We start from the raw sequence: 15344 nt of genomic DNA, 5'->3' as shown, positions 1-15344 counted from the left end.
ATGGAGACATGAAGAGGAGAAGGAGCAGCAGACTGAGGAGAAAAACATCTGCAGAAAGAGAGAAACACATGGAGATGGAGAGAAAAGAGGTAAGACAGTCAGAAATATGACCGGGTAATAGAAAAAGAGCGGGATGGCGACGGGTGTGGAGGTATATGAAAACTGCTGTCGTCATGCTTTGGAGAGCAGACCTTAAAGCAAAGGTTTAAAAGTACGCTCAAAGGTCAAGACCCATAAAAAAAAATCAAAGAAAAGATCAAAAAAGTGTACACATCCACACACACTTTCACACACAGACTGTGAAATCCCACCTGACTGGAAATCCACAAGTTAAACTATCACCTCTTCCTCCCCCTCCTGAGCCGAGCTGTAGCCCTGCGCCCCTAAGGCTGCCATTCCCTTGGCTTCCATGTGAGGTCAGCCCACCCTGGAGGGGGCAGTATTGTTCCAGTGAGGGTATTTGTCTGGGCATGTCCACCTCCTCCAATGACTGAGATCTCCCACCACTTGACCGACAGCCTGAGGGGGCCAGCCAGATGTGGCATGAGAGGCCTGAGAAAGATGAATGCATATAAATATGTGTCTTTGTGTGTGTGTGTGTGTGTGTGTGTGTGTGTGTGTGTGGGGGGGGGGACTTTTTGGGCATTATTGCTGTGCTTGCTTGTCACTTCTAATGTATGAACTCGCTAACAGCCAAACAAATCCTCTGTTATGCAATTGTGCAACTTAGTTTGGGTCATTATGTAAGAAACAGTCTGGAAAGTTTTTTCCCCAACTGTGCGCAGTGTATTTGATGTAGTAAATCACAGAGTAAATTCATTAGCAACAATGACATGGTGTCAGATGATCGGAATAATTAAAGTACATTAAAAGATGAATTATTGGTTAATGTCTGGAAAGAAGGAATCCCAAATAGTTAGTACATATTTAAAAAACAATATCCAACACATACAGTATTTTAAAGTTAATAAAAACAATTTATTTGATTTATTTTGATTATATAAAGTATTAGCATCTCCCATGTTGACGAGATGTTCACACTGAAAACTGGTGGAAACTGCTATTCTGCTCTCTATCTATCCGTGACTAAATCTGCTTACCAGCACCTCTAAAGCTCACTAATTAACACAATTAACTAATTAGTTAAATCCAGTTGGACAGAGCCAGGCTAGCAGTTTCCACTGTCTTTATGCTAAGCTAAGCTACGAAGCTTCTAACCCTGAAGGATCCCCTGCACTTAAAACCTTTGTATTATCTTAAAATACTGTTAATTGTGTCCTTTGTGTTAAGTCTGCTGTGTTAGATACTGACACTGCTGTATTGGAATTACCCAGCATGCTGTACCAAAACCAAAAGTTTTAACACAAACACAACATGACCAATTACAGCATAAATAAATGACTGAGGGCCAAGTATGCGTTTGCACTGTGCCACCTGCCTCTCTGTATATTGATGAATGGCAAGTTCTTTAGTATGCACTGTGTATTGATTATTGCAATTACACACTATTACGGTTCTATTATCCACGCTGACTGTCTTTAATTACACTAGAGAGCAAGAGGAAGAGTGAAGGAGGGGCGAGAGAGTCAGTCAAAGTGAGAGAGACACTATACAGATAGATAGATGAAGCGAGACACTGCACCGAACTAATTAAAACAGAAACTTTTTGTTTCAGCAAGTTGACAGGGAATGAATCTGGCAGGGAATTAATCTGTCCGCAGGGAACACAGTGAGGAGTTATACACACACACACACACACATATATAGGGAGGTGCAGTGCAGTGTGCCGTTGCCATAGTTACTGAGTGTGGCTCCACATCATGCGGCAGAGTTAATGCAGAGGTGTGTGTTGTGTGTGCGCGTGTTATTTAAGCTTTCATTATATCACCACCCTGACCTATTCCAACATCCTCTACACAAGCACGGAGGGAGAAAGGTTGCAGAGATAAATCCGGAGTGTTTTTGTAGAAATAGCGAAGTCTTTGCCTTCGGCAACAGCTTCCGATCGGTACCCACGAGGTGAAGCATAATTATGTTTATGGTGGATGACACATACTGAAAGGAAATATTTTTTCAAGGAAAGACAAACACTTCAAGTCAAGGCCTAAATAAAGTGTTCTTTTGGTTGGTTATAAAAGGGGACAGATACAACCTGATTATCTCATTTGTACTGGGCTAATAACTACGCCATGAACACTGCTTGTTTTAATTAAAGTATAGACATATCATCAGCAAAATGATCAGCTGTTGTGTGTAATGTTATGAGACATATCTTATTATTTGTTATAACTGATGAATTAACAAGTAATCAGCATATACATGTTGGAAGGGGAGCTGATTCTAACCGAAAACATTTTACAAACTGATGTGTTTCTATGTAAAATGGCACTTCTAATGCAAGTAACTAAAGCCATATGTTATGGAGTATGAAGGTCTTAGCAACGGATACAGTTTTATTATGAAATGCAGAAGTAGAAGTAGGAAATATTAAAGTAAAGTAAAAGCAGCTTACAAATGCATTTACAGTATTTGAGTAAATGTACTTTGACATTCCACCACTGTGAGAGAGCCACAGAAAGAATGCAGTAGAGGGATGAAGTTGAAGGTGGAGAGCCCAGGACACGAAGGTCAGTGCTACAGTTAGTCACCCATGCTGCTCCAACAGACTTCCAGCAAATGTCCAGTAATCAAAACAGCAGGTTCAGCACAAACCCAAATCACCTGGGACCTCTTTGCTCTTTTTGTCCTCTACCTAATCAATCCTTCTGTTCAAGCAATCGCCAAGGCATCATCTGCATACAGAGTTACTGATGCAAGCTTAGAAATGACGCCAATCATCAATGTGTATTGATTCACTGTTGTTTTTGCTTTCCACACATAGAGAACACAGGGATTTTAAATGAAGACACAGAGACATCCAAAGACGGTTGTTAAGAGCACCAGGGATCATCAAAGATGGAAGACAATATAATTTCATCTGTGGAGGAAGGATGTGTATGTTAGAGCTTGAAATGAGTAGGCATGTCCCTTCTCCTCCCTCAAACTGCACTCCACATGTGCAAAGCCCAGTTACTACGTTTACAGCAGCACCTGTAACATATTATTGTACTTTCACAGACTATTTTCACAGTCCATTCTCGGCCTCATAACCCTCCCTCTCTCCCTCCTCCCATCATTTTAAAAGGTAAACCCACAGTGAAGGGAACTAGAAGTAATTGCTGAACCTGTATCTAATAACAAATCACGGTCGCTGTAAAAGCAGGGGTATAATTTAAAGCTGAAATAAAATGGCAGCTCATAAGGCTCCACGATATTTACATCCACCTGGTCAGAAGGTCTGGGATCTGAAAAAGAGAGTAGGAACAGGTGAGAAGGATCCTTGTCAAATTGGCCAAAGTAAGTCTCTGTTTGTCCTCCAAAAACACCCCTGTGTTTAGACAGAGTACCTGTGAACACAGGTACTCTGTCTAAACACAGGGGTGTTTTTGGAGCACACAGTTTGGATCCACCATTGTCAAATTCTGATTGGTTTAAAAAATAAATTCAAACAGCCCAGATAGTTTTTTTTCCCCCAACTATCTCAGAATGACAGCAGGTTCAGCCAGAGTTTTATCCTGTGTTAGCACAGTGAAATTGAGTGTGGAAATAGCTTTGGCAATGTAAGAGTATCGTTTTATTAAACTGAAGCTGACTGCTGAACATGACTGAATACATTAGCTGTCGAAAGAAGGCCATTCCCTACAGTGCAAACAAGGAACATTTCCAGAGATTACCTTTGAAAGACGTGCACATTAACAGTTTATCATAGTGTATGGCAAAGTATAATTAAGTATGGTATAGTATAATTTGTACTGTACCATATAGTAAAGTGCAGCTTAAAGTAGTACCATATACAGTAGTATGGTTTGGTTTACTTTAGTTTAGTCAAATCAAACATTATGAGACAGTTCAAAGAGTCGGATACATTTTAAAGACATACATTTCATACAAGGGCAAAAAAGTGTCTGCGTCTTGCAATGTTATTTTTGTCGTCTAATGATTCGCACATGAATATAACTACTCAAGACCAGAGTGCATTACTAGAAATTGATTTAGTAATGTTTCAGATTGCTGTTATTTTGTGCAACATCCTCTCAGGAATGAAAATACAGATTAATTATCTTTCCTCCTGTCGCTCAAGTCTTGCAAATATCATGACAAAATTATTCATAACATCAGCCACCCCTTAGCTTTGTGAAAACTGATAATGTGCTTCTGCATATCTCTCCCATAACAACTCCTTCCTGCAGGCAAGCAAGTCTTTGTTTCTCCCTGAGAATGTGCCCTCCTTTTCTCTTTGGTGGAGTGTTGCTGTCTTGAGGATTTATGACAAGATGAAAGTGTGTGACACGTTTATTTTGCAACAGCTGGTGAAGCAGGGGAAGACGAGTGGTGCGTTTTACACGCATACGGTACGATGTTTAAACTTACTGTACGGACGATGTGTTGAATTACATTATGGTTTATGATTTATAGAAACCAGCAGAGAAAGAGAGAGAGAGAGATACAGCTGCTGCTATAACAGATAACCTAACTGTACATTTAATGCAAAGGCTACATGACTTTTATCGGAAGCCACGAAATATGATACGCATGAGATTTACGATATTTTGTTTTTATCTTGTTAAACAGTTGTGAACTAATAGGCTATAGCTGCTGCCATGCAATCTAACACAGCAGACAGGAAGGCACAAGAGAGACAGAGAGACAGTAACAGATGCAGATGCATGAAAAATAGATATAAGCAGAGGCAAAGGCATGCATTAAGTGTCGATCATTGCAGGGTAAATATGATCACACGTCCACAATGACAAGAGGCAAACTTCCCATTCACACATCTGCTCCTCACGTCGTATGTCTCTTTTGGCTTGAAGGCTTTTGCAAACTTTATCATGCACATAGCTGCATCCACTTATGCTAATGCACAGGAAGACAACATGTTTGTCCATGATAAGCAGTGGTGCAGACTGCAGTGGAAGTAGGTTACACCCCAGGGGCCCTAAAGACACTGTCTGGTTTCAAACTCCCAAAGAATTATGACGGGGTTGCAACATCTGCTGCCTGAGAGGAAGCTAGACAGTGATGGATGGCCAGGTGTGTTTAGCGTGTGTGCAGAGTCTCTGCATAGACATGCACACTGTATGTGCATGCTCACATGCACCCACAAGCACGCTGGCTGAGGCACCAGTTAAATAAACAATGCATACATCTGTGACAGATGACAATTTTCATTTACAATGAATGAAAAATTCACAGACACACACAGGTGCACAAGTAAGTATGGCTGTGTGCATGGCTATGTGCAGCCACACACACACAAACTGACACAAACACACAGAGTTGTTTGTGATGGCTCACTGTTTAATACCTGTCAACAACTTCCAAATGAATGCATTTCCAGCTGAATAAATAATCCCATCAGAAGAGATAAAGATTAATGATGTATTTATCATCCATTGACAACAGCTCCATGCTGCATATAAAAGATCAGCATCTGGGTGTCAATGGTAAATCCTATTTGATGAGATTACTGAACAGTAGGAAATATAATGCCACTTCACTGTCAGGAAAATGAATGCCACATTCATAAAACATGATATGATGCCACATATTTTGCAGATATAAACTTTTCCAAGATGAACAGATACTACCTTTAGTCAATAAGAACACATTAATATGAATAGAGAAAAACAACAATTTTCTTGAACACACTACTGTATTCCTCATGACTGAAAGACATCAAGACGTCAATCTGTGTGGGAGCTTCAATAACAACATATGTCAACACAACACCTTCAGGCCAGTACACCAGTAATTCTACAAAGAGGAAAAACACAACTTTGCCTATAATTATACTGTTGTCTCCTTATATAGAGTATATATGGTCATTAACACCATCACTTATCATGTATAAATCATATAGCAAGCGCAAAAGATCCAGGCGTGCTGTGGCACGAGCAACATTTCACAGGAGAAGACGAGTGAAGTCCGACCTCAAGTGTTTGGCTTGGCTTCATCACGTCACACTCTGAGTAATTTGTGGTTAGAGAGCAACACACGTGTGTTTTGCGGTTGACTTTAAACTTTTGAAGGCACAGGCTTTTGATGTTCTTATAATTTAACCGACTAACCTTATATTTTAAGTAATGCACTTTTATACTTTTACTAATTGATTGACTTCTGAAGCTTTTTGAAGCTATGCCTCCCCGTCTACATCTCCTCCCTCTTCGACGGCCGTGTTCGGGATGGGTCTGGGTGAAGGAGCTGGGCTGGGTGATGCAGGGGTCTTACGTCCAGAAGGGATTGGAGGCAGGATGGGCTTGACGTTGGATCCAGGACGTCTATCAGAGGAGGGAGACACGGCCGCAGCCAGCAGGTCTGTGTCTGGATGCGGGGCTTCAGGAGTTTCACCTGACATGAGGTATGAAATTATCATATTTTACTATTTTACTTATCTTAGAATCAGATGTACTGTTTTGATAATTTATATACAGTTATAAACTATAAAATGAATAACAAAAGACAAATATTGTGTGTTAAAAAAGTCAAAACAAACTGAATTGTCTTTTTCCCTGGACTCTAGCCATCCATAAATCTCTCCTCTCTTGGCTATCTATTTATAACAACAGAAATGCCCTAAAATGACAAAAACAAAACAAAAAAACAATAATAACCTTTGAGTGTTTCCAAGGTGTGTCCCAGGACAGACATATCTAGCGGCTGCACTGAACCAGAAAAGCCCCCGGCTGAACTGGGCACAGTCAGCGCTGAACTGGCACGAGACTCATCCGAGCTGCTTGTGGAGGAAAAGACAAACCCCGGAGGGTGAGGGAGAAAAGAGACCGACAAGGAGAGGAAAGGGGAGGATGAAGTTCATGGAGCGAGAGGTGTTATGTATGGAGTTAAACAAAGAGACCTGAGACAAAAGTGAGAAAAACACTAAAAATAGAGTGAGATATTTTTAGCAGAATGTCTTTTGGAAATGTTCCCATCGTGCTGATAACACCAAGCAGGATCTCCATAGCTAGAGATATTGATCGAACTTTTGACAGGATACCACAAATCAGTAATGCCACATTCATTTTGGAAGGATTATTTCTGGTACTAAAGATTATTTCTGGTAGGTAAAGATTTTTGTCATTGAATTCTGGGATATCGACTAGCTTTTGACTCTAGATGCGTACACACACACAAACCCACCTGCAAGACTATAGATGTAAAGAAAATCTAAGAAATAGGAAAGGATCCTCTGTTACTATATGTGAGAGAGACACACAAGTAGAAACACATTCTTATTTAAAGCATTGCCAACAAGTAGACAGATGTCTGGAATCTTCCAAAGGAAATACTGAAGGGCTGAGTAATGCAAACGGCACATACTGCAGGCATGTATCGCTCAGACCGCTATGACAGAACTTGTCGATTTTCAGTTTGACGAAAATCACCTTCTGAGAAAATATACCCCAAGGGAAAGCAATTGATTTTGACTGAATATGTACTTAATTGTCTTCTTTTGAAAGAAATTGGTTCTAATTAGAAAAGAGTGGAAAAGCTGTTTGTTCTGTTACATGCACAACATGCACACAGTGAGTTTTTTAATGTACACGTTTTGGAGTCAAAAAGCACCAGAAGATTTTAAAGTATGTATTTGTGAGGTAGTGTGTGTCTGTGCATGTGTGTTTAGATTTGTCCCCACATGGCTGGCACCAGAAGAATGAGCTCTATACAAGTGAACATATGTTGTTTAAAAACAGGCCTGGGCTCCACATTGTTGATTTTCATGAAACCACAAGACTTCTTCTGTATTCTCCATCACCATGAATCAAAGAGCTATTATTTAGAATTTAGAAACCATAAAGAGTGAAATGTCCTACAACTTTGAAGTAATGTGTCTCCATCTGTTATTATCATACAGTCACATCTGGCCTTACCTTTAAATGCATTGGTAGTATGTGTGAGCACTTATAAGTGTATACTGTGTTGTTTTCAGTGTATGTGCACTCTTACCTGCTGTCCTCACAAAAATGGGTATCTGGATTCTGCAGTGACGATGGTGCTGTTTGAGCAGAGCTGTGGTGAACAGAAATTAAGAGTAAATTCAATAATTCTTCTCAAGCATGTGGAAAAATCAATTTCACATTCAGGTCTTTTCATTCAGATTTCACAAGTGGTGACAGGTATATTTTAGTGCCACTACACAGGCCCATCATTAACAAACACTCAGTTTCAAATGATGTGGCCACCTGCCAATTCACCTTCAAGGTCAAACAACCCCAAAACAAACCATCAAAACGCAGTCAGGACAAGTGGACAAATTAAACCAATTTGGCCCAGCTGAGAGTGCCCGCTTGAAATTAAGCACCGGAGTGCAGTGGAGAGCGCGCTACTAATAATGAACCTTTTGAAGAGCTGGCTGTAGATCCCGAGACTCTTCCCCACAATGGCCTCTCTCACCAGCTGCTCACGCCTCCTGATGGAAGCTAGCTCCTGCAGAGGAGAGAGACAGAGAGGAGGAGGAGGAGGAGGAGGAGTTGAGGAGAAACATGAAGGTGAGAGGTAGGGGAGATGGAGCGCGACCGCAGGTGAGAAACAGGAGTTGAAGTGGAGGGCGATTAAAGGGGAAAGGAGAAGCGGGGAAAAGGGGAGGAAAGTGGGATGGGGGAGTGATGATGCATGGAAATAAGGAGGGGAAAGCATCCTGTTAGAAGATTAATGATATTTTCCCTGTAGGTGTGTTGCAGTGTAGTCGTCTGCTGAACATTCACTTACAGTCTTCGTGAACAATAAAGTTTACATCAGACATATTGTAACTCACAGCGGTGCTCTTCTCAGGGCTGAGCACGGCCTGGATCTTGTTGAAGTAGTTTCTGTAAGACAGATCTGAGGGGTCAAGCGCTGTGGCAGAGTGAGCCGTGAGTGTTCCTGATCCCGACCTCGACCTCGACAGAGGTGGCGACAGTGGCTCGTGACCTGAGAGAGAAAGAGACCGTAGCAATAGTGTGTAATAGTGCATAGGATGGTTATTGGTTGGATGAAGACATTATACATCTGTTTTAAACAGGCTGGGTAATGCATCCTGTCACTAGTAAATTGACTTTGACATAAAAAAAAAGGGAATTGCCCCTTTAAATAAAACTGTGCAAGGCACCCTTGACTGCACTTTACTGCCAGTGACATTGCAACAAAAAAATTAGTACCCTGACCGTTGAGTCTGCTAATGATGATCTGAACGAACGAACAAACAAATACACACCAGTGGAGGTGTTGTCAGGGGAGCCTCTGTTGTTGTTTTCTCCTTCTTCCTGCTCCTCTACCAACAGGTACTCCTTCACTATCTGCTTCAGCGTGTGATAGGCTTCCTCCCAGTCGTCTACTCACACATCCAAGTGCGCACGCACACACACACACACACATCCAGCGCGAACCCCAAAAAATATGGTTGTGAACAGAGCCAATGCATCTCCCATCAAACAGTAATGAATCAAAGAGATGGGGATGATGACCTTAGCGTAATGAGGCAGTAGCTATCAGTGCATAAAAGTGATGAGGGTCCGTACTCTCTGTATGTTCGTCTCATTAAGAAAACAGCTAACATGTCTAAGTGCCTTCATGAGGGAATGATAAACACAGCTATTCTGCGGCTACGTGCCCTTAATACATGTGGTAATTGGATTGAAAGTGTAGTGCATGGATTTTTAGTGATGTGTGTTAATTTATCCGAGGCTGTACCAATGACACTTGGACTGCTCTCAGCCAGAGTGAGGCAGGGCGTTTTTTTTAGGCTCTACAATGACACACTGCCAGGGAACAGAACAAGCACAGCAAAGACTTCCAGCTTTCTTTCTTTGTTTTCTTAGCTTGTTAAAAATGAATTGAGAACATGTATAATTACACTTTGTACTATATTTAAACTTTCATTCACTGAATAATACCATGGATCTGATTAACCACTAGATTATATATAATGACCATTATTATCCTCTGCAATGCCCACTTAAATACACAAGTACAGCATCAAATAACGTTAATAAATACATTCACAATAAAGAAAAAGTGCTGCTTTGCCATACCACAGGGGATGACATTATCGAAGAATCCCAGTCGCTGCCTGTTGGTGTTGCCGTAGAGTTCTACGCGTGACATTGCCACGTCAATCTGTGCCGGGGTATAAAGACCACGGCTTTTCATGTGGCCTATATATTTCTCAACCTGGGTGGGGATGAGCAGGATGTATCGCGGCTCAAAGTAGCTGTTCTTCAGACTGAGCACACCCTGAGAGGATGGACAAACAGTTTGCAGTGAAGGATTGGTATTCGGCAGGCGTAGGCCTGTGGGGAGATCATAGGTCTGGTCCAGTGTGTGTTTCCGACTGTCCACGAATAATCTTGCGTACTACTGACCCCATCAGCATATTTTTTTATGTGCTCTTTTATGGCTGTATGCTCAAGGTTAGAGTGATTCAAATTTTTTGAAAAACACATTTAATTGACTGTTTAATACTGTCATTGACTGCTGACTCCTCGCTCATCTTCACCGGCCAGTGGGGCCGTAAATCATCAACCACTGCTTCAGTAGCAAAAAGGCCTTTTCGACTATAAAAACAAGCCTTACTTAGTCGGTTGCAGGCCACAATTTGGACTTTGTTGCTGCTTAACAACTGACATCCAAAGAAAAATGTTGTCTAATTCTGAACCGGAGCATCTGCCAGTTAATTGCATACTCAATATCTTTTGATCCACTAACGTTAGGCAAGATACCAGATGAATAAAACCATGTTTCTGTTAACTTTGCTGCTATTCAACTGCAATTCAAACTCTTTGTTTGGTAGGTGAGATGAAGACAAACCTGGTGGAGATCTGCACTCTACTGAGGGCACTTCCTTTGCAATTTTGAATTATATTATTCAAATCCTTTTCCATATTGTAATTTTTTTTCCAAATGTAATAAATGTATAACCGTAGGACCCTTTAATAATTCTATGTTGCTGCTAGATTCTAAATCGCTTACGTCTGTCACTCAACTGGCCTTATTGACCACATTTGGTATTAATCTGCTTGATGTACTCTCAGACACGAGGTGTACATACGCACCTCCAGCTCCATATGCACACAGCAGGCTAGTCCTTCTTTGGCTACATCCTCGATGGCATCTCTGGTCAGACCGTAGCTGTGACCCCCGTACTGCATGGTCTGGATGAATTTACCCTACAAGGCAATTTCCAGTGATGAAGGGAAAGAATGAGAGAACATTTTAGTGCACCACTTTATTGCCCCATCATTCATCATGGTTACCATAGTTATGAGCTTCATTTAACTCCTAAAGCAGACATAATGTTTGACATGCAAACACAACCCCGGCATGTTCTGTCAAGAGTAACAACCTGAACTCATTTGCCCACCTGTGAACTGAACCTTTGGCCTGGTGGTCAGAGGAAAACTATCTATTTGTTACTTCTCACACATGTCCCCTGACCTTTTGTCGGCCTGCTTTTTGGGCAGTTTTATTTGAACAGCATAATTTATGACACTAAAATCTCTAAAACATGTAATTATTTCTTTGGTTTGTGGTAGCTAAAGGGATTTCAGACATTATTCCCAAGGAAAAGTCATCTTGTATCAATTATATTACTATTATTTAGTAATTAAAAAATGACTGCTGTTTGTTACATTTTAAATCTTAGCAATAAGAGAGCACAGAGACCAACAGAATCAATGTTGAAACTGGCCTGTCAATCAAATGTCCACATGTGGAGCCGGTAGCAGCAGGTGCTCCTTGTGTTTACATCAATGTAAGGACCATAATGAGTGCAGAGGACTGCTGATTGACTGGGATTAATTTTGAACAGCCACAAGAAGTGGGATCAAGAGGTTATGATTGCACAGTTACTGAAAGCACATGTGAGGGTAAAAAAAAAAAAGCAGTGACGAAGAAGGGGGCAGCTGACACATGAAAGCTGAGAGCGTGATAAGAAAGGGAGGACAGGACAGCAATAAACCAAGTAGCTGACAACAGGAGAACCAAGGATGGAAGGTGAAGGAGAAGAATGGACAAATCAGTAAGAGGGAGTGACGGACTGTAAAGTTAAGCTGATCCACTTCTGTTGGAGTACACAAAAGGAATCAATTCCAGCGTGAAAGCCATCGCTGTGTAAATCATTACATGACCCAGACCTCTATCCATCATCCCCCACCACTCTTACATAACTGCCAGCTTGACAAGATGGACACGATTTAAAACAAATGTGTCCAATACCTCAGCACCCATTTTTTTCTGACTCTAAGAAGAAAAGCTGGTGTAATGAATCAGATTCGGTTGCTGTTAAATAATAAAAATAGAAATTAATCGTGTATAGAAAATCAGCCCTTGGCAGTTGCCAAGAGGTGTGTATTATGTAATTTCAATCAAGGTCTGTATATTGATAAATCCATTAGCTCTCTGTGTTCTTGTCAGTTATCTCAGAGTAATAATCATCACTCGCAAGGAAATGTTGTCGGAGATGCTGTGGTAAGTCATCCTTAAGAAAAATGCAATTACTATAGCAAATCAAATAAGTGTATCTCTGCTCATTGAAATATTAGCCAAGTAAAACTAATTATCTCAACTACTCAACTCATTACTACTCAACTCATTGTGAGTTAATTAAATGTGAACCTTGCTGACAGAGTTTTGTGACTCAAGCTTTTCAAAACCCAGAGTACATTTAATTAGCTTGTGGTGAGTAATACTCTGTTTGCATGACTTACGACACTGACTGCAAACAATTATTTGGAGTTCAAAATAACCATGAAAGCTGTATTTTGTTCTCATGTGGTCACTCCCAGGGTCTGTGATGTACAAAGAAGCGTAACGATAAGCTCACGCACCATCTGAATCATGTTCTGAAAATCTTCTTCACTGACGAAATGATAATCAATTCCATTCTCCTCTTCGAGGTATGGCCCCCTAGTGGTGTGGCAGGTTCTGTGGAAACAGGAGAGAAACACAGATTTCATAGAACATATCCAGCCAAATCATTTATTTGAAAAATCTCAGACCTGAACCACGTAAGAGAAGAGTGAATCAAGCAGAGTAAAGCATCAGACACAAAAACCTGAAGATATTGGTCTGACTTGCATCCCCCTGCATTGTTTTGCCCCTACATTTTAAGGTTAGGCTAGTATGTTGAAAGAGTTATTGGGAAATGAATATATGCCTTCTCTCCATACAGTAAGAAGGGTGGGATGGAATCTGCAGGACTCATTCTGTGCAAAAATGTATTCGGAAGTTCAGCGAAAGCTTATTCGAGGCGTCATGCTGCTCAGACTGCAGAAGTCTCATGTGAGCTTTTGCTGAACTGAAGAAGACATTTTGGCCAAGAAAAAGGACTTTAAATTGTGTCCCTTATTTCTTACAGTGTAGTTGTGCTATAGAGAATTGCTTTCAAACAGTATGGACAGGAGAAATGATTACAACAATTTATTAAGAATATTTCATAATATCTGACCTATTGTTTAATTTCTGTGGGAGCAGATGTTTAATAACCCATTTATTTGTACTAAGACGGGAAGGGTTGCTCGTAAGTAAGTCCCACTGAGAATCAAAGTTCAATGTGCAGCTTTCAGCTCATTGCTTTAGTTCACCAGACTCAACTCTATGGTAAATATGATTAGCAGCTGTAGTAAGTAGAAAATACATAAGAGAAAACTGATACAAGTAATTGTTTGCTTGTACGCTAATGCTATTACCAACAGTATCTTGAGAGTAGATTTCTTCTGAAAACTTTAATGTCCCCGAAAAGGAAACCTTTCTTATTTTCCCCAAGCTAGACCAAATCAATTATTTCAACATTTAATAACTATTACCGTATATGGATTTTCAGTCGATTCCACAGCATGTATTTTAGTAGCAGTCAGATGCTATTAAGTATATGACAGGTGATATGTGTACAGAAAGTTTGGGACTGACCCGTAGGCAAAGTATTCGCTCAACTCCTGACACAGTCTGTGAGCCAGATCTCTCTTCCCACAGCCTTGAGGACCGGTCAGAACCAGCATAGGATATGGAGAGTCTGCACTGGGCATAGTACTGCTTGGACACACACGCACACGCACACGCACACAGGTACATTAAACCATGAAGATGGTGCACAAGCTTCTCTGGTCGTGAGAGCCACTCCTCCAGTCAATACAAGCGGGAGCCTTGTGGGCTATATGGATGTGCTCCGTCTAGGAAGCACAGGAGAATGGTAAATTGACTGTAGCTGCAGATTGTTATTTGCTGACGATGGATGTTCTCAAAAAAGTGCTGATGCTAAAACATATTTTTTTTCCTTTAAGGGAGTACATAATATGAGCATCAGAAACACTGCAACTAAATTACTGCACGTGTTTGAAAACAGCGTTTTTGACCGTTGACTTGAGAAGGTGATTATGAGTATTACAATGCGATTGTAAACCTTCATATTCACCTCTGTAAACATTTTTGTTTTATCCTTTTGTTCCTTTCATTAAAGAAAATACATAGTTCACATTATATTAACTCAATCCACTCAGTGGTTTTATCTTAAGCTTTACGCTGAAGAAGGCAGAGGACTATTCAGAGGTTAGGATTTTAAACAATATTGTAAACTTGCACTAACCTGTCATAGAGCACCTGAGGCTGCATCAGATGATACACCAGGTGGGTCATGTGATCCATGGCTGCCACCACATCCAAAGGAGGGTCATACTTGTTTACTGATGACACCTATGCAAAATATAAAAGTGAATTAGGTTGGTGGAATTCTTTCTGGCTTTAAAAAAATGGTAGTATCCCTGATTTAACATGGAGGTCAAGCGTGTTGATATATTGTGTTTGTGCTGTTAAATTGGAACAATTCCTCTGGTTATGAAATGAAAAAGTATTTGGTTTATTCATACCTTTTCTTCAGCAGTGACTTTCTCTTGGTCCAGCACAGACAGGTGTTGAAGTAGGAAGATGACTGCCAATCTGTAATCGAGTTGCTCCTACCAGTAACATTCACATGGCATTTATTACAAAAACACATAAAGTCTTTCACCAACTTTAACACACCTACACAGATGGAAGTCATCTAGAGCCTTGAGTGCTTCCAGGCTGGGTACAGACGTCATGAGGACTAGATGCAGACCTTTCATACACAATATATCTCCACACATTGAATACATATTCTCATAGAGCCATGTGGCCAATGAAGGGTTGGGTTACCTGAACAGGGTTTCTCAGCAGGTTGAGGTCCCTCAACAGGAAAAGATCATGAACGTGTTTGCACTCCTGAATTTCACTGATCTGAAACAAAACCACAAATG

General features: G+C 40.7%; 1 protein-coding gene across 1 annotated transcript in view; it reads right to left on the bottom strand.

The window, feature by feature from the left end:
* Positions 1-6235: 6235 nt before the first annotated feature.
* The window catches only part of lrguk (leucine-rich repeats and guanylate kinase domain containing), a gene marked incomplete at both ends in the record, with an annotated part of 13271 nt that continues 4162 nt past the window's right edge, over positions 6236-15344 (bottom strand). Inside the window, 13 exons of the mRNA XM_079236099.1 lie at positions 6236-6450; positions 6714-6832; positions 8047-8109; positions 8438-8526; positions 8855-9009; positions 9293-9409; positions 10110-10311; positions 11130-11243; positions 12903-12999; positions 13984-14103; positions 14657-14763; positions 14937-15023; positions 15244-15324. Of these exons, the coding sequence (XP_079092225.1) occupies positions 6236-6450; positions 6714-6832; positions 8047-8109; positions 8438-8526; positions 8855-9009; positions 9293-9409; positions 10110-10311; positions 11130-11243; positions 12903-12999; positions 13984-14103; positions 14657-14763; positions 14937-15023; positions 15244-15324 (1566 nt within the window). The remainder of the gene's footprint in view (positions 6451-6713; positions 6833-8046; positions 8110-8437; positions 8527-8854; positions 9010-9292; positions 9410-10109; positions 10312-11129; positions 11244-12902; positions 13000-13983; positions 14104-14656; positions 14764-14936; positions 15024-15243; positions 15325-15344) is intronic.

The sequence above is a fragment of the Taurulus bubalis genome (genome assembly GCF_910589615.1).
Source record: "Taurulus bubalis genome assembly, chromosome: 20".
Taxonomy (NCBI): Eukaryota; Metazoa; Chordata; class Actinopteri; order Perciformes; family Cottidae; genus Taurulus; species Taurulus bubalis.
The sequence above is the reverse complement of the archived record's forward strand: the minus strand, read 5'-3'. Positions and strand labels throughout refer to the sequence as shown.